General features: G+C 35.6%; 1 protein-coding gene across 1 annotated transcript in view; it reads right to left on the bottom strand.

The window, feature by feature from the left end:
* COL19A1 (collagen type XIX alpha 1 chain) overlaps positions 1 to 20,128 on the bottom strand; it is a 192,935-nt gene that overhangs the window by 20,192 nt on the left and 152,615 nt on the right. Inside the window, exons 30-39 of the mRNA XM_050709490.1 lie at positions 16,383 to 16,424; positions 15,413 to 15,466; positions 14,430 to 14,483; positions 10,499 to 10,552; positions 9,512 to 9,565; positions 7,123 to 7,167; positions 5,355 to 5,405; positions 5,232 to 5,276; positions 4,437 to 4,463; positions 1,820 to 1,873 (exon numbers count right to left, since the gene is read on the bottom strand). Of these exons, the coding sequence (XP_050565447.1) occupies positions 1,820 to 1,873; positions 4,437 to 4,463; positions 5,232 to 5,276; positions 5,355 to 5,405; positions 7,123 to 7,167; positions 9,512 to 9,565; positions 10,499 to 10,552; positions 14,430 to 14,483; positions 15,413 to 15,466; positions 16,383 to 16,424 (480 nt within the window). The remainder of the gene's footprint in view (positions 1 to 1,819; positions 1,874 to 4,436; positions 4,464 to 5,231; positions 5,277 to 5,354; positions 5,406 to 7,122; positions 7,168 to 9,511; positions 9,566 to 10,498; positions 10,553 to 14,429; positions 14,484 to 15,412; positions 15,467 to 16,382; positions 16,425 to 20,128) is intronic.

The following is a 20,128-nucleotide window of genomic DNA, read 5'->3' as shown; positions in this document are numbered from 1 at the left end:
ATTTATTCTGTACCCAGAATTTACATGGGTAGTTTCATCATATACTGGCTAGGAGAGTGAAGCTGGAAATTCCCAGCACTTCCCCTGCACTTTTTTCCTTTTGAGGGTTATTCTTACCCCTCTCCCTGACCACATTCAGCGATGTGATGATGCACAGCTGCAAAACCATGGTGTCTGCACAGCTGAGCGAAGGCAAATTTCACCCTGAGGGTACAAAGTTCTTCTGCCAGTTCATGACATTATCACAAAACTTCAGCTGGCATTGTCTACGGCAGATGGCATTCTACTACACAAATGTACCTCGGAGCTCTAAATCACAAACCAGCATGCACTGTACTGTTGGGACTGGCAGGCAGTCTGGGATTGTGTTATTTGCACCAGAAGTGTGGAATTTTGACTAAATTTAGTAAAGGAAAGAATATTTTGGCATTGGGAAAGGGCCAGACACTCACTTAGCTTGTTTATACAATCTGCTCCATTGCTTGTTCCCGTTATTTAATTCTTGTCCCCATTTTGTCTCAGTTAGGCCTGTAATACCACCCTGTGTTTGTTCATGCTAAAATTAGATTGTCCTTAATTGCTTGTAAATTGTAGTCTTCCAGAGCAAGAATCATCTCACATAATTTAAACATCTAGTGTAGACACCTACATTAGCTTGTTACCCCCCACCTCTGCACAAGTAGGAATATGCACAGTGATATTCAGAGAAACTTTTCATTTATATGGCTTTTTGATGAAAAACATGTTAAAGGAAACTAATTTTTTGTATGAAGTCATTGAAAAACATGTAATTCCTAAATGATAAGTATTCTGATTGCAAAAACAAATAAAAACAAAAACAAAACAAAACTATTTCTTCATATTGTATTTTGAAGATACAGGCAAAATCAAAGCAAAGCATTTTTACTGACAGTAAACTTTTCAGATTTTTTCATTTATCTGGTGAATATTTTTGTGCTTAGACATACTTAGAAATAAATACCAAAATCTTGAATTTTTTTTAGCATTTCATAACAAACTTTTCTCTAAATTTGTATTAGCTTTCATAACTAACATGTGAAAGGCTGAAATACCACCAGCTCAAGGTAAGGATCATTTTCCAGCACTAGAAGGTAGACTTGAACTAGAAGAAGGCGCTGGAAACTATGACACAGTTCAGGATGTGCTGGAGTGGCTTCATACAGGCAGGGAAGTGTGTCAGAAAAGTAAAACAGAAACAAGGGGCCTTTTTTAAAATAATGATCAACAGTCTGAGAAGTCAGTTCTGCCTTTGCCTTCACAGCAAACACTGTAGGGAATCAGTCTATTTCTACCTCTTCCTCTATTTCTACCCTTTTCTGTATTTTTAAACTCAACTGAAATAGTCTTTTTTTTTTTTTTTTTTTTTTTTTTGTATGAAAGTCTTCCATGCACTAGATCTAGACAAATTCAGATACAAATTTCTCTTCAGGTCTGTAGCTATGTCATAAGTCTTACAAGTCAGACAGCCTGTAAGCATAAGATGACTCTCAGAAGAGAACAAGAATTAGTGACCATACTTGCGAACTTGTTAAACATTAATTTCTATCAAGTTAAGGAAATAAAATACTACATGACCTATATACACATTTCCACTTCTTGAAAATGGAATTTTATGTTGGGTAAGTAAATGATTTAGATACACATTAAAGCAAAAAAGGAAATGCAGATAAGTATACAAATCTTTTTTGTATAAAAACATTAACTTTCATAGAAAAGAAAAATTAAACGAGGTTTCAGACACCATTTAGCTGCAGATAGTTCCACTAAGAAGTCATGACTTCTTTTTTAATAGTCCTACCTTTTCCCCTGGTAGTCCTTCCAGTCCTGGTAATCCCATTGGTCCTGGGTCTCCCTATTTATTTTTTTTAATTAAAAAGGATTGCGTGGATTAGAATTTCAGTACTCTACATGACATGTTGAACAGCAAACAACAGCAGAATATTAAACTTGAGATTACTAACATATCCAGTTGTTAGGTGAACAGATTTTTCTATACCATGGTTTATTCATCTGAGAATAAAGCTATTCTCAGAGGCACTATGCAAATATTTCAACTGATTTAATTTTGATTAAGAATGTAATCCAGAAGACTCCCCTTCTGTGCTCCTGCAAGCCAAGGTCAGCTCTAAACCACCTTCAGGTGGTAGAGCCACAGTGTGTGAGCATATGCTATCAGCCATAGAATGAACGTCTGAGCAGTTCTGTTCAATTTTCTAGGTTTATCACTGTATCAGAACACAGCTCCGTTCCCTGCACAAAGCTTTCTCTGTAACGAGACACTGTTCCCTGTGCAAGTCTTCAGGTTTTGAAAGAAAAACAGAAAAATGCTGCACTGGAAAAATCAGTTTAACAAGTAGAAAGGCCCTTTTATTCTTTTTCCTATTTTAAAGAAAACCAACATGTAATTTTCCACAGAGATTTGAACTACTGTCAACAATTCCATTATTTCAGGTATCTCAGTTAAACCAAAAGCCACAGCCACAGCAAATTCCTTTTATGGATTTCATGAAGTCTTTGGCAGATTTCACTTTCCACACCCTACTTGGGAGAAGGTACTTCCTGAGTAGGAAGTGGATGCTGGTATAGGAAGATGCATTCAGCTTGTCGGGATTATGATGAAATTACTTTAAAAAAAATTAAAAATAATTTTTTTTTGAAAATCGATTAATCAACTGTTTTAGGAAACTACCTCAAAACTAACACTCAGAATGTTTTGCTGGGAGAGCTCAGTCATTCAGTTTTAGGTTTCTGCATTGTCCTTGAGGAGCACAGTTACCACACTGATTTATAGATCAAGGCTTAGCTGTTTGTGTACCTGGTTCTCTGTTAACACTTGGCAAGGAGTCAAACATTATCATAGGCCTGCATTGATTGGCTGAGTGGAGATGATGTGCCTTCATGACAGATGAAGTCTTAGCCAACTTTTCAAAATGTTACCTCCCATCACTTTGGGCTCATCTGGGTTAGCCTGATCTAGCTGCACTTAATTCTGATACCGTTTTAAAAAATCCTTTCTCCAATACTTTTCAGGGTTTGCTGATCTTCATCAAGTAGGCAATTCATCAGCAGATCAGGGTGAGCATAGTCTGACTGGGTACAGTTTTCTTTCCTAAACAGCTCAATTTCTACCACTATTAGCAATAGAAATCAGCAAATTCTTCTCAGTTCTTCCTATTAGCTGACACTTGGTACTTATCCTGATTCAATCATACTGTCTGCTGTATGAAAGAGGTCTGCTGGACACATTTCTACCACACTGAGCATGAAGGTCCATACCTGTTTCACTGCCTTACAGCATTATAGTGCTGTAACTATCATTGTGTAGTTATGTGATGTTCCTTAGACTTAAAAAAGGAGAAATACACGAATGTAGTGAAATTTTAAAATCTATGAGAATACCTATCCAATTTTTAAAACAGTATCCATTTAAAATGACATTTGATAGTATCATACTTCTTGAGCTAAACCACTGGTACTCAACTTTTACAAACACCTGTTGGGTATTTTTACTTTCTCCAGTCATCAAGATTCAATACATCTAAGTTTCAACTTTGCCACCTTCAGCACTAAGAACTGCAATGACAAATCACAATCTAATGATGAATATAGTTTCTCTTTTATGAAGGCAGGACATATCACGTCTGTGGCTTCAGGGAAAATGTAATCCTAGTCACGATTTGGATCTACATTCTGCTGGTGGCTAGCTGTATGCTAGCCTATGCACCTGCTCAAGATTCTTCCAGTAGTTATTCCTCTCCTCCTCATAATTGTGAAAGAAAGATTACAAGAAAGGGATGTAACAAAATGCTTAAAGGAAAAATACTAAAAAGTTAAACAGATCTGCTTATTATGGTTGTTTTTGAATGTCAAACTGCAGAACTGAAACTTGTAGTGGCCCCCATGATAATAATCATCTTGTTCACTAGGGGCCATGTGATCATACTGCAATTACCTGTCATGTCATTTCTAATGAAAACATCAACTTCCGGTTGTTCCTAGCTTGCATTACATAGAATACTGTCCCTTTGCCATTCCAAATTTAACATTGAGAACAGTCTAATAGCTCTTAAGTTATCTTCTATCTTTATTTCTTGTAGGTCTGTATCAAATAAAAGCTTAATTTCTTTCAGCATGCATATTTTACTCTTAAACATATACAGTGGCAGCTCAGCAGAGATGAATCCAGAAGCAGTTAATACTGTGTTCAGTCATTCATTATATTATCACTGCAGAACTATTCACCAGAAATTGCAAAATTCTCAAGACTGGCAATAAAAAGGACTTTTTTTCAGATGCACTGATTCTGCGGGAGGTAAGCTACCTGCTAAAGAACTTAATGGACTTTTCCACCCTTGTGACTGGGATCATGTGTTGAATTACTTGGGGAATCTCTATCATGACCAAAAAGTACATACCACTGTGCCGGGATCTCCTTTTGGACCCTACAAAGGAAATAAGAAGCAGATATACATTTAGAGAATTACAAAATAACATGGGATTTTTCTGTATAAATGTATTATATACATTGGTAATGCAGTGCATTTAGAATCAGTACTAAGTCCAGCCCACTCAGCTGGTTAATTCTGTCTTAAAAGAGTAGAACTTGCTAATGACATTTACAAGAAAGAGAACCTAAGGAAGTACGGAGAATCTCCGGTTCCACAGAACCAAAGCAAGAATGTCCAGCTGCAAACTGGTGTATCTGCATTGTGCGGAGTAGTGCCTGGAAAGACACCGGCTCTGTACTACTGCCATATTGCCCTGTAGCTACACGCACTGCATTGGTGACAGAACTGAGATTGGAATTCATGAGTTTCTCATTTCCAGCACAAAATTTAATTTATTACAAGACCATCACTACGTATAAAGGGTATACTGGATATTTTAAGATATTAAGATACTGTCAGTAAAGAGTCCAAAACCAAATTATGCACCATTGCAGACTTTACGTACTATTCAGCATAGCTTTAGAGTGAAATACTTAAATTGAAATAAACTACTCTCCCAAAACAGGCTAAAATGCTTGACAAACACATAAAATCATATACTTCATACTTTTATATGTACTACACACCAATTATATGCTAGTTGAGTTATCTTTTCTCTTTCATATATAAAATCCAATTCCATGGCATTTATCAAAACTGCATTCAATTAACCCTATGTTACTGCCTGAACTATTAGAAATTACATTTTTATTAAATACTTACTGGAGGTCCTGGTGGACCTGGATAACTTGCGACACTCACACCTCCCTGCAACAGCAAATTTAGAAGTTGAGGTGGACCAAAATTAGGTGCTGATTGAAAAAAATATATGTTATTAAGAAATACCTGGAGTTTATATAAGCTGCTCATTCCATTTCTTTCATTGTAAGGCATACCCTTTAAAACACACACACACAAAAAAACCGATTAAGTATCACAACTATGAGCTACAAAGTCAGAATTCATGCCCTGTTCAAGTCCTGTATCTCAGCAAAGCTGTGGTATCATTTTTGCTCTAGATTAATTTTTCAGATTCCAAGCATTTCAGTAAGAACATAAGATGCACACCTATGTAAGCTTTTTTTACTTACAAAACCAGAAACCTGTAAATTCTCAGTTTACATTACGTTTTAATATTCTTACATAAAATCTATGAGTGACTGGTCAAGTGATACAAGCAAAGGCAGCATTGCACATTTTCTTTCATGCCTGTTTGAAAATCAGTGTTAAACTAAAAAATGAGAAAGCAACTAACCTTAAACTTCAAGTGATTTGAGAACATGAAGGCTTGATCTGTAACTCTAAATTAATACTCATGCTTGACTTGATAAGAAGCAAAGAGCTCAGAAGTAAACTGATTCATACATAAAAGTCAGTGGCTGAACTGCCAATGTATGTTTGGCTTGATGATTTCCAATGCACAAAAAGTTCAAACTACACAAATTTGTTCAGCTTATGAACAGATGGAATTCTTGTTCTGAAGATATTTAGATTTTTGAATGTTAGCCATTCTTCCTGTATGAATGTTTACAAAACATGTATGTAAAAATGACTATACTGAAAACAGCTCCAGGCAGCCTTCTCAACTCAACCCCCTCCTCCCCACCCACAACATGCTTCCAGCACAAATGAATTCGTCTGAGGCTCTGAAATCTTTAAAGATTTCAAGATTTTCATGATTTCAGGATGAAAACTCTCATTATGCATAAAAATAATGCAAACAAATATAGTATGCATTGTTTTATTTTTGCTTTTACACTTATTTCATGTATAAAACTTGATGGACACAGAAAACTAGTGCTGCAACACAAAGTCACAGATCTAGCTAGTTATTCTGTCATTACTATGCACACCTTGTATCCTGGCAATGTCCTCATTGCTATCCTAATACCAAATTTCTGAGATTCTCAGTATGTCCTTATTTAAAACCAGCTGCTGCTCTAGAGAATTTCCTGAGATATGGATTGAATTTTGAGAACTGTTAAGCAACGACTGAAAAGTGTACAGTCCTCTAAGCTAGGTGGAGTTGGCTCTAGGGTTAAATCTGGGGCAGAAGAAAATTAATTTTTGCGGAGGAGGCTAGAAAAAGGCTGCAGGTGAAGTAGGCAGGTATCATTAGGATAAGGCTAGATTTTAGAACAAAAGCTCTCCCTTGATTATGGTTAGGTATGGCATTTCCAAAGCTGTCATTAGGGTTAGGGATTTTAAAGTGCTGCAGTTATTACTTCTCCAGAACTATTATTGTGTTAGGTACTAGTCCAGTTAATTTAGAGTCCAATGAGCTCCATGGACTTGCCTAGGTTACATGACTACAGAGTTTCCTGATGTCAGGTAACCAAGGTGTCTAAACTAACCTTCGTGTCCAAGGTTATTAAAGTAACTCATTTGACCAAATTTCTAGGATGGCTTTAGTGACCTGGACTTACTCAGTGATGAATCACAAGTTAAAAAAAAAAAGAGGATTACAGAAATATTTTGCAAGAAGACTTCGTTGTCTTCCTGCACTACAAATATGTATTAGAGAGACAGTCAATTATTGATATATGACATTACATTTTACTCATAGGTGTATCGTTTCCAGCATACCATTCAAAATGTAAACAATATGTCTTACCGGAGGTCCAGGTGGTCCAGGCTTCCCAGGAGAACCTTCACTACCCTAGCATAATGAGAGATATAAAACTCATTTAATATAACTGTTGTTCTGATCTGTTCCATACCCAAACTACGATGACCACAATGACAATAAACAAGAGATACAGTCAATAGGAATAGGTAGTATCAAGAATAAACTATCCTGAACAGCTCCTGCTAAAGCTTTAGGCAAGTTATTAAATGTTACTTTATACCAGCTTGTATTTTGTTAGTTACTTGATGCTTTATGTGTAGTAACTTCCTTATGGCAAAATAGTAGTGGTAGTAGGGTTGTGAAACGCTTCATATTTACCAGCAGGCAGAGGAAGGAAAAAACACTTGTTAATAAAAATTTCTAAGCAATTGGCAGATAGAAGTTAACATTCATTTTATGGTTTGTAAATTGTTTTGCTAAAAACAATCCTCAGTTTGTTCATTCACAGGTAAATCAAGATGACCTAGTTTCAGAAGTTCAGTTTATTCAGAAACATATTGGGTAAAAAAAAAATAAAAAATCTTTATTAAGAGCTATAATGAATATCTTCTTGGTTTTTACTGTAAAATAGTTATCTGTGGGTACTTGTAGCTGTAGTCTGTACTGATGACATGCACTAAATTGCTCATATTAAAAAAAAAAAAGTTTCAAAGTTTTATCTTATTTTTTAAGCTTTGAGCATTATAGATGCGCAAAGGTTTAAATGTCAAATTTCCCAAGCAAGATCTTTTCAAAATCTCATCATTAAGATTCAGTTAAAAATTCTCTATAATTTAGAACAGGTCTGCCAGAATTTTTTACTCACTTCATTGAATTTTAATAGACTTACTTCATTGAGAAACCTAGGCTGCATATTTAAAATTATTAAGGTGGGAAAAGTCAAGCTGAGCATACAACAATACTAATCAACCAACCAGAAATATATAAATATTTAATTATTATTATATTAGGATAATTTCCAAATAGTCCTGCTAAGTGCTAGAAATGTTAAGCTCCAGATTGGAAGGTTTAGAGTATTTCACGAAAGGAGAAAAACGGTCTCTTTTAGAAAGTTTATTACATGATCACTTTTCAGATGTGGTCCCCAGATAAAGGAAGGAGGAAGAAGGTACTCTGGCTATTGTTCAGCTCGTCACTCTTCAGGGATCTGACTTTTGTCCTTTTCAATCAATGGCACACTAGTTAAGGAGAAATGGCTTTCTCATTCTCACACGTGATAGTAAGAGGCCACCTTCCCCTGATCTTTCTGATGCATAATATAAAGAGCAGCTACACTTAGGCCTCAACCAAGGATAGAGATGTACACGCGTTAAGCAGCTGGCCTAACGCTGCATTCTCAGACTCTTTTTTCAGTACTTTGGAATTGTAAACATGGAACTAACAAAACCTTGTTTTTAACAATGGTTACTTAAAAAGGAAATGAGTTTGGTAAATTATTTCTATTATGGTCAGGAAGGAGACAGTTCTCAACTCATTTTTATACTGAAGTCACTTCACAGTTTTACAAAGTAATGTTTCTTTTTCTTAGTCATACCAGAGTCAAGGTTTTGTAGAGTATTAGTAGGATCACAGACTGATGTGGCAGCACTGTGCCTGGAAAAGCCCAAGCCAAAGCTGAAAAAAACTCCAAAAAATCATATTCATGTAAAAAAAAAAAAAAAAAAAGAAAGAAAAATTCTCCCCAAAAGTATTTTGCCAACTCATTTTGTCTGTGGTATTTCATTGATCTGAGGTGCCCAAGAAACGAATTTTAGTTTTAATGGAAACTATCAAGAACCTCATAAAAAATTGATTAAAAAACCAGTGCTATAACAGCCTAAATTAATTATAAAGGAAGCTTATATACTTTTGCTGAATACATATACTGAATAACTTTCAGCATTCATGAACCACTTTTAGAGTATGCAATTACTTTTGACTAAAATACTGGAAAAAGAATGAGAAGCAGAGCAAGTAGTAACTAGTCATACACTATTTCACAAAGGTATTTTCACTTTCTTAATATTATATAATATGTCATACTCAGAGAACATTCTCTGCACCTTACATGCACCACAAGGGCTATGCTTCAAAATACAAGCCCAATTGCATGGCATTGTTTGGGGAAAGCACTTAAGACAAATAAAAATTATTTGAAAATATATGTCAAGTTCACATTTGCATTCTATGTTAAAAAACAGAGAGAAGAGAAGAGAAGAGAAGAGAAGAGAAGAGAAGAGAAGAGAAGAGAAGAGAAGAGAAGAGAAGAGAAGAGAAGAGAAGAGAAGAGAAGAGAAGAGAAGAGAAGAGAAGAACAACAAAAGCCAAAGCATAGGAAAGTAAAGGGATTACACAGCCTATACAGATCTTTACTAAAACTAAAAAGAAAGTATACCTTTTCGCCTTTTGACCCAGCAGGACCAGGATGCCCAGGTCTTCCTATGGCTCCCTGCACAACAAACACAGTATTGGTTAATCCCAGTCAAGAAAAAACTAAACACTGAAATTTGCATTGCAGCCTAGTTTTTAAAACTTACACCTTTTGAAGGTCATTTAAACCTAATTATGCTTCTCCTTCAGGTTTAAATATTTCTTTTCTGTCTGATACATCAGCTGTGTCCTACTGATAAGCCTTACGAAGGCTAAAACTTGTGTTTGTGGTTGTATTTTCACCTTGTGCAGACTAAATGCACTGACATTAACCGACATCTCTTGATACTTCTAAGAATCATGCTTCACTGCTAAAATGGTAATTTACATATTTCACATTAAGCTTCCTAAATGTGTTGATATTTCTGAAAGAAGGGAAGCATTAGTATTGTCAACAACCTGGGAACAAGTAATGACCAACTAACTAATATTACCTCATCTTGTATGTAGAAAATAGAATTTTAAAAAATCCCAAGTTTTCCCAGTAATACCAGTATTTTTATTTATTCTTTTTCAGTGACTTTAAATATTGTTATTTTACTCCCATACTTCATAATTACTTGGTTTCAGCATTTAATGCTTTCATAATACCCAGTTAGAAATATTTTTAGATTTTTATTACTAACATTATTACAGTAACTGGAGTATAAATACATAATTAACTGCAAGTTTGCCCATCATACATTTTTTAACCTCAGAGAGTCTCTAGTAAGGCCAAAACACCAAAAGCATTTAAGTTACATCAACTCTGAGGCCAGACAATGACAGTATTTTCAGAAATATCAACTCATAACATAGTTTATTCTTTTAGAGCCACTGTGGGTAAGATTTTATTATTACTCCCCTAAAAGCCATAAAGAGGCATAAGAAACTAAGAATAAGAAGTTTTGCTAGATAGTTACAGCAACCTTTGCAGAGAAAGGTTAGACCATAGAAGATAGCACACACTTACAGATGGTCCACTGGGTCCTGGTACACCAGGCAGTCCAGGAACACCTTGAAGGCCCTGAAAATTAGAAAGAGCATATGCCTGTTGCCTCTCCCATGTACACTTATAGCCTCAAAAACTACTTACATTTAGCGCTTCCATCAGTATTATAACAATACCAAAGCACATTTTCCTATTTTAGGAATAAAAATGATATACCTGTAGGTGAGAGATTATCATTGAACATGGTTAGAGGCAACTAACTGCTTGACTCAAACACAAAATTCATCCTTCAACATTTTCCATTGTTAGCTTATATCCTTTAGATCTCCTGGTCTTAATTGTGCAAACAAGAACAGTCTGTCTGGCTTTTCCTTACAGATTAATTTTCTATCACTAAAAAAACCCCAAACATTTACTCAGACTTCTCAATGGTACCTCATGCTATTGACAGGGTGGGGGGGTAGACTGACAAGATTCTCATGAAGTTCATCAAGAAGTGCCAAGTATTGCACCTGGGAAGCAACAACCTCAGGTACCAGGACATGCTGGGGGCCACCCAGCTGGAAAGCCGTTCTGCAAGAAAGGGCCAGGGAGTCCTGGTGGACACCAAGTTGACCACGAGGCAGCAATGTGCACTTGCAGCTAAGAAAGGTAACGGTATACTCGGCTTCATTAGGCAAGGTATTGCCAGCAGGTCAAGAGAGGTGATCCTTCTTCCCCTCTACTCAGCGTTGCTGAGGCTGCACCTGGAGTGCTGTGTCCACTGCTGCACCCACCAGGTACAGGAGAGACCTGGAGATACTGGAAAGGGTCCAATGTAGGGCCACCAAGATGATCTAGGGACTGGAGCACCTCTCCTATGAGGAGAGGCTGGGAGAGCTGGGGCTGTTCAGCCTGGAGAAGAAGAGGCTCAGGGGATATCTCATCTATGTCTATAAATACCTGAAGTGAGGCTACAAAGAGGATGGAGCCAAGCTTTTTTCAGTGGTGCCCAACTCCAGGACAAGAGGCAATGAGCAGAAACTGGAACACAGGAGGTTCCCTCTGAACACTAAGAAACACTTCTTTATTGTGTGGTTAACTGAGCACTGGCACAGGTTGCCCAGAGAGATTATGGAGTCTCCCTACTTGGAGATCTTCAAAAGTCATCACGACATGGTCCTGGGCAGCCTGCTAGGTGTCCCTGCTTGAGCAGTGGGGTTGGACAAGATGACCTCCAGAGGTCCCTTCCCTCCTCAGAAATTCTGGGATTCTGGGATCTAAATGCAACGATGCTTTTTTGTTGTTGCTGAGAACAAAACATGGTATTTTTCATAGTATTTATTGACCTGCTTTCCACTTTTATTTTATTCAATAGACTGAAAATTAATAGATTCTGGTATCCATTTACTAAACATACAGGCATGTGACCTATTACAGTGAATACAGGTGGGTTTTGAGATAAGCGCACATCGCTGAACTCTTTCCTCTGCCCCACCAGCCTCAGTCAGATGAAATTTTAGGCATGTAACAACCTGATATCTAAGCTACATACAATATATATATAGCTTTATATATACATAAATATAAATAACAATAAATAAATAATAATATATAATGAATATATATAATATAATAGATAGTGTATAAATAATATACATTATATAAAATATAACGTGTAATGAATAATAAATAAATATAAAAATAATATTAAGCATATTATAATGTATAACAGCACTATATATATTTAAGCTAAATGCTCTTGATTCCCTCTGTAGTCAATGGAGGCCCCACTGAACAGTGAGTCATTTTATCTGCATTGGGTGCCTATCCTCTGAAAACAGGAATCACCTCAGAAAAGGCATGTTTCTATCGTTAAGTGCAGTGTTACAGAAGGCATTGTCAAGTGGCTATTGCAGAAAACCAAAGAGGTCAGGAGCCCTGAAAGAAGGGCTCTGAGGGAGGGTCTGAGGGAAAAGCTTCAGATAGAAATATCAAGAAAGATTTAGAGGTGGAGAGAGAAATTGATTTCCTTTTCTTTGAGGACATTGATCCACTTCTGTAGCTTTTCAGCAATCCAATGGATAATGTGTTCTCTGCTCATTTCGAATTATTTTACTTGTACAGCACAGTCATCCAGAAAATGAATATGAAACCAAAGGAACATTTTCTGTAATTCTTATTGCTAATATTAGAAAAAACATTCTCTGAAAAAAAAAGGAATGCTTTAAAAGGAAATTAATTCTACATAAAGTAATTGTTTAACTTGTATCATGGGCCACAGTAAAATTTCATCTGCTGTAAATGCTAAAATCAGTTGAAGAAAATGAAACTTGAGGAACTGTCCTTCCTTTCTAGTTCAGAGAGAAAAGACTAACAGACAAACTTGTACTGAAGTGGTAAGCATGGCACCATTTTTACTGTACAATATTAGATTATCACCATATGAACTGCTGACAGGATTTCATTCAAATCTTTTCACGATGTTTCATTTGATGAATACAGTTTTGGTTTGTACATATTATGCTAGACAGCTAAGCTTCACAGAAAGATTAAAGGGCTATCTGAAATCATACTGACATTCATGAGTGTATCACCATTTCTTTCGAAGAACTTCAGGCTTGGTTCTGAATCTCTTCTCATTTCACCAAATCATAGAAATCAAAGTAAATGCACTATTTTAAACTTTGTAACTTTGTAATAAAGTTACTTTGAAACTTTATTTTTTTTTCGTAATCTCTTTTATATGTTTTTCTGAAAATAAATTCACTTGCACCCTCATAAAATACTAATCAAAAGACATTACTAAACACTGAAAATATCAGAGCTAAGGAACCTAACCAGCTATCAAACAGTGAAAAAGCAGAGCACAGTACCCTACTGAATCAATAAAAAAAAAATAATTAGAGTGAACTGAATCTGGAGTTCCTTTGAAAAAAATAGTTACCACTTATAACCTTACCTTTCTTACCCTAATTGCCTCTAATCTCTCTTTTGATTCTCCATAGTTAAATAGTGTCAGCATTATTCTTTTTTGTTAATGCCTCATACTGCTAGGGCTGAATTGTAGAGATATGCTATAGGTCATGCAAATGAAGGATGTGTTACTTTCTCATTATAGCTCAAGTATTTTAAAATACTAGTTAGTAACATTAAGTATTAAATAATACTTAACTGGTACCAGTTAAGTATTTTGGGATTTCAGAGTGGTCATCAACTATTTTTTATAAGACAACTTATTTTGTCTCCTTCAGTTGGCTACAGGCACTAAGAAAATTATTTATTTACTCAGATTCATCTGCTTAATAGCTTTTGCTTTGGTGATTTTTTTTTTTTTATTTTCCCAGAGATTATTCTTGAGCTGTTAACTGCAAATATTTCAATCTAAAATGAAAGCGATAGCAGCTATTTTGGATTCTGTGCCATAAGTCATGTGCCTTTTTTCTTCCCGTAATGACATAAAAATAACTCTATGAATCCAGTATGTGACGCAAAATACTGTACGTATTTTAAATTCAGTCTCCAAATATTTTCTGATTTCCACTTAATAGTAATTGCTGTTATTACTGTTCCTATCACAGTATTTGCCTAATGGAATAAGTGAATGTTAAATAGGAACTAACACAACGAAAGCAAATACGTTATAGAACATGAAGTATTTTCTGAAAATATTTAGCATTTACCTTTTTATTGCTCTATTCTGTATTCTTAAAAACTAGCATTTAAAGAAATTTGAGAGTTTAAAATATACAAATGAGCAAAAATCCTCACACATATGAAATAGATTCTACTTAATTCAATAATAGTGTTTAATCTTGTTGAAAGTTTCCAGACAAGGGCTATTTATAGTGATACACGACTATCTCAGCACTTTTAAAGAACGGAATATTATTCTATGTGCATCATTCTTAGTCTAAATCTTTATTAAGGTTCAGGTAAGAAAGTAATTGTTACAGAAATGAATTAATTTTACCTCATCGCCCTTCTCTCCAGCAAGCCCAGGAAATCCACGTTCACCTTTGCTTCCCTATGAAAACATAACATTCAAACAAATACTTTCTATTAGATAACAATGAATTTCATGCTATGGAGGGCATTTTGTGACCCACATTTAATATATGCTAGCATGAAACCCTTATAGCAATAGTGCTAGTAAAATTAAATAAATAAATAAATAAATGAATAATAAAAAAAGCTCTACTCTAAAAAATAAATACTATCTTAAGTTTTAAAATGTGCCTCTCATTGAGATGAAAGGAAAAGACTGTTTTTACTTAATAGGTGAAGTAGCCTAAAAGACTGATGGAGATACAGTCTCATTTTATGAATACCAAAGAGCTTAAATGCTTGTCCACATGGAGAAAGTATACTAGGTATACTCTCAAGTAATTACTTTCAAGTAAGTTCAAGTAATTAGGTTCTACTATTGTAAATTTCTATGTGAAACCATATGGCACTTGATCTGATTACAGTAAAGCATAACTTTGATTGACCTCAGTGAAACTTCAAGTCCCAGCGAAACTGCTGAGTTATTCCCAAAGGGAACAATTTGCAAAGGCACAGAAGATCCAGTTGTTACACACTAGAGGGTTATACGGGAAGTTTCTTTCTTCACTGAAGGATTCCTGCATGAATGACTGACTTAAAATAAGCCTATAGATGGCAATGCACTGCTGGATAATTAAGTGTGATCTAGGTTTAACTGAGACAAGACACAAAAGAGCTATACTGGCTTGGGACTCAATTCCCAAGCTGTTTAGCTTACTTTCCAGAGAGGAAGGGTACACTAACACAGGAAGAGGACTGAACTGTAAAAATTGTTGGAACTTCTAAGCTTCTCTGATACTACAGGAATAGGGCTCAAACAGAGAAGTTAAGTCTGACAGAAAAAAAAATCTGGCTTTTTATTTTTAACAAGCAACAAAGCAATGTAAAGTACTGTCTTCAGAAACTTACCTTTGGCCCCTCTCTGCCAGGGATGCCTGGAGGACCTCTTGTGCCAGGATCACCCTGAGGAACAGACACAAAATAAATAAGCATTTCTATGATGGGCCTTTCTTCCTGCCTTTGTCACCATCCCTACTAGATGAGTCTGCCATTCATTCTCATGCTAGCTGATTCAGGTACACTAATTTAGACATTTTTGCAAATAACTAACTAACTAAATAAATAATGTTAGTAATAGAAGCTTAGCTTCAATAGTCAAATTAATGCTACATTTTCTAACAAAATTTGGAAGAAATAAGTAAAAAAAAAAAAAGAAGGTATGGTATATTATTAAAATATATTTGGAAATAAAGTAAGGCAGATACAAGTGTGACCATATAGTTTTGGTAAAATAGTGTCTGAATGTAGAATTTGAGTTAAATTATTTCTAGAGCTCCGTGGTGAGACCACAGAGTCGCAGCAAAAGGAAATCAAGTTTATAGCAGGTAACATATAATTAATTGATTGTTACTGGTAATTGTTATCTTTCCAACCTCAATCCATTTTATGAGATAGTGACACTATTTCTTTCAAAAAGAGATAGCACAACGTTGTCAGAAATTGAAAATGAGGTGTTCTACTCTTATTTTTATAACTGAAAGAGGATAAATATAGACTGGATATAAGTAACTTTTTGATAATGAGGGTAGTGAGGCACTGGAACAGGTTGCCCATAGTTTTGGCTGCCTCATCACTAGAAGTGTTCAAAATTGGGTTGGGTGGGCCTTTGAACAACCTGATCTAGTGAAAGATTTCCCTGCCCATGGCAAGAAGGTTGGAACTAGGTGATCTTTAAGTGTCAACTTAAGCTGACACTTAAAAATCAAGTTTCACTTGAAAGATCACTTAAAGATCAAGACACTTTGACACAAGATCAAATTTTCCACCCAAACCACACTATGATTCTATGATTCATTCTATAATGCCTGAAAATGTTTACCTTCAGTATAGCACCCATGTCTCCCACTAGTGGCAGTGCAATCTGAAATTATAAAAGGCACCTGCAGTTAATATTTTACTCAACGCTACCGATTCCAATAGATACTTCTGTTTTCTAAAGTTTAGATGGCTGCATAGGTAGATGATTACATACACGTTGGCTGAAATATTTTTTCTATGAAAGCTCTAAATAAAAACCAGGGATTCAACATAGTTTTTAAATGTTAAATATCACTCTTGACCCAATCTACCAACATAATTCTTTGTTACAGCTTGAACAAAGTTGACATGACGACAGTGTAACTCCAGAACATAGTAAATTCCATTTTCAAATAGTAATACGCACAGTGTTGTTTTTGTAGCATACCAGCAACACATCATCCTTATTGGAAATTCTCACAGCCTATTCTCACCTGATTATTTTTGATGTTTTCCTTCTGTTTTCTCCTGGGCTTTGACTCTACTGTGAACTGCAGTCTGAATTGTGGAGATGCCAAAGCTAACTTCAATAAATTATCTCAGATACTGGAAATAATCCAGCTTCAGCAACATGTGCAACACATGTAGTATTTTGTCCAGCCTTTAAACATTAAGAATTAGTGCAAAACTCTGTTTTGCCACAGACGAATTGGTACCAATACTAAAGCCAACCCATTTAAAGCTCAATCAATAGGTTAACACTATGCTGCAATATATCTGCATCCTCAGATTTCCAAGTGTTGTCATTAAACTTACATTTAAAGACTCCCCATAAAATCCGATTGAGCTGATTATCATTGGTTTCACTTGCAAATAGACTTCAATTCCCAATGCTTATTTCTTTTTGCACTTGCTGAAGCAAAAATAACCCTGGGCATACAATAAAATTAGACACATTCGAACATTGTTACTGTTTTTGTTCCATGTGTTTCAATCATTTTCTTTTTTTTTTTTTACAAGAAAAATACAATGTAAGCACTTTTGTAGCATATTAGAACTGCTGGTTGGTTGCTGGTTGGTAGCAACACCTGTCAAACACCAGTTCAAGAGAAACACTGTCAATATACTCAATTCTAAGTGTAATCATGAATAGACCATTTACAGTGTCACCCCCTTTAAAAGCATGCTGAGAAGTTTTCTAATGTCCTTATTTTAGCTGCTACACAATTTTAAGACATAGAACTGTACAATTTTAAGACAGGGTCCTACCATCCAGCTGCCAGGGCATAACAAGTATGAGAGAAAGTCTACTGCGTTTGTGCAATGCAGTTCATCTGCTCTGCACATATAGCTAATCCAGTCTAACTGCACACACACTGCGAAGTCACAGCTACATACACTGAACTCTGAATAAGTGTACGACATATACTGGGCTTTTAAAACTGTTAAGATGGCCTTTATTTTCCAGCCTTACTCCTGCTTGCTACATCTTCTTTTAAATATGTTCTCTCCAAAGAGATGAGTATTTCAAGAGAGCAAAAGGCAGTAACTCCCCTGCTAGTAAGTTTTAGCATTCAGATCTGTCTGTTTAGTGGTGGCATCAGATTTTTTACTTACATTTAGTTTACAGTGCACTGGGCCTTCCAGAACATACTCTATTTATGGATTTTATTTTTCTTATTAAGCAGTTTATGATCATCTGCCCCAAGTTTCATCTTACTGACTTCAAACTGTCTCTGAATTTTAGATTTTGATTATATCTTCAAAGAGCTAGCAATCTTTCCCAGACCAGTTATGGAGTTTGTATCTACTTGTCCAAATAAAATTAAAACACTGAAAAGAACTGGGCATGGGAGAGACCTCTCTTTCAGAGTTTGACAATAATCTGATAGACACTGATACCATATTTTTTTGATAAGCCTTAGCTATATGGCAATTACTTCAAGAGCATTTTTTGCTTGCTTATAAAAACATCATGAGGATAGTCTCAAAGTTTGAAGCCAGCCAAGATACATAGCAGCACTGTTTCTCTGTCTTTCCCAAGAACGTTAACCTTCCAGAAATGGAAAAATGATTTATTCCATGCCAGGCTCTTATCAAAATAATGCTTGCATTCTTGTATTCATATCATTCTTATCATTAGTATTTAGAATTAATTAGAAAAATAATTAATATCTTTATAGCAATCAAGCTTTTTTTCAATTGACCTATTATACTCTGGTTCCCCTCCTATTCACCTTTTATGATGTATGCTTTCTGGTCTCTCCATTCCTCAAAAGCCTCACCTTTCTCAAAGTACTCACAAGTACTGCTAATCATTTAGAGACTGCTTTGGTTCATTCTTGAGGTGAATTCCACCAGACTTTCATGTTGTATGTAAAAGCTCTTTAGCTCATTCTTTTCCTATTAAATTTATTAAAATTGATATTTTTTTTTTCTGAAAAAAAAAAAAATATTTTTTCCCAGTGGACAGCAAAAAGCCACTGTATTATTCAGCTTTCTTTGCAGAGTTTGTAATTTGATCTCCTTGATTATTAAATAGTAGACTTGACTCACCTTTTGAATAATTGCATTTACAGTGCATTTTTCTTGGTTTTATGTCCATTGCTAACCAAAGATCACTTATATCTCAATCTTTCTGACTCTATGAATTAATTTCTATCTTCATGCTCAATGCTAGTGATAGATCTGCTTTTATTCGATGATCTTAGTCCTTTGTGGAGCTACTGATACTGTCAAATGTCTCCCAATGCACTGTAACAGTTACTGCTGCGTGTTCAGGGACTGCTGCAGTCATGACTTAAATGAGGCAAATGGTCCAGCCACATAGGCAGAACAGTATTATGCAACCAGAAAAGGTTTGCTGCATTGACTGATGATAACATAGGAGCAACCTAATGGAATCACTATCCTAATCCCTGATGATCAACGACACATACATGCTAGCTAGTTCGCCGTCTCTTTTTTGGAGAAAGCTGACTATTCTTTCTGACATGAAATCTTTGTGTGACATTGGGGCTAGTTTATTCCTTGATCTGCTCCTTGCTGTCAGTCCCCAGGCATACTTATAGATTGCTGTGCACCTGTATGACCACATGTTTAACTGCAAGCACTGTTAATTTTATTGCCTAATGCATTCCTGCAGCAGCTATGGAGCATTTCTAAGCTCTTCACAGGCTGTCAGTAGTCTGAAGACCTGTTTGGAAAATGTTTGCCTTACATTTTCATTGCTGGACACTTGGAAATTTAAATCACTCAAAAGACATGAAGCAAGTCTCTGCATCTGAGGAATATGTATGATGGTCAGGTATTTGTAGAATTGTTAGCTTAAGCAACAAACAGACTGAGGCCACTGCCCCCGCTCAGTGAAAAGGCCAAGTTCATGTCTTGGCAAGAAACAGAGATTTTGCCAAAGGACATAATACAGTTGAAATGTGAGGTTGTATTTTCCTTTGTTTTGATATATCTCAAATAAACACTGTATCTATTTTTTTAAACTCTTTGATTAAATACCAAGTCATATTAGACCAAGAGGATCACAAGTGAGTTTAACGATCTTAGTTTTTATTATTTTTAAGCAGTATTTTTAATCTGTTTCTTCCAAACACCTACAGATTTTTATTTTGCTGACGGAATACATTCAAACAATGGCTCAGGGAATCAATAAAGCTTCATTTGGCATCATAAAAGCCTCTGTAAGCATTTGTTTCTAAACAAAGGTTTGCTTTCAAAAATCTCTGAAGTAGCTGTAGGGGTTCAAGACAGGAGCAGGAATAATGACTGAAGTTTTGCTATTATGCCCTCTTTGTAAACGTGCACATGGGACTC

This window comes from Cygnus atratus, chromosome 3, assembly GCF_013377495.2.
Source record: "Cygnus atratus isolate AKBS03 ecotype Queensland, Australia chromosome 3, CAtr_DNAZoo_HiC_assembly, whole genome shotgun sequence".
In the NCBI taxonomy this organism is placed as follows: domain Eukaryota; kingdom Metazoa; phylum Chordata; class Aves; order Anseriformes; family Anatidae; genus Cygnus; species Cygnus atratus.
This window is presented reverse-complemented; position numbering and strand designations above follow the sequence as displayed.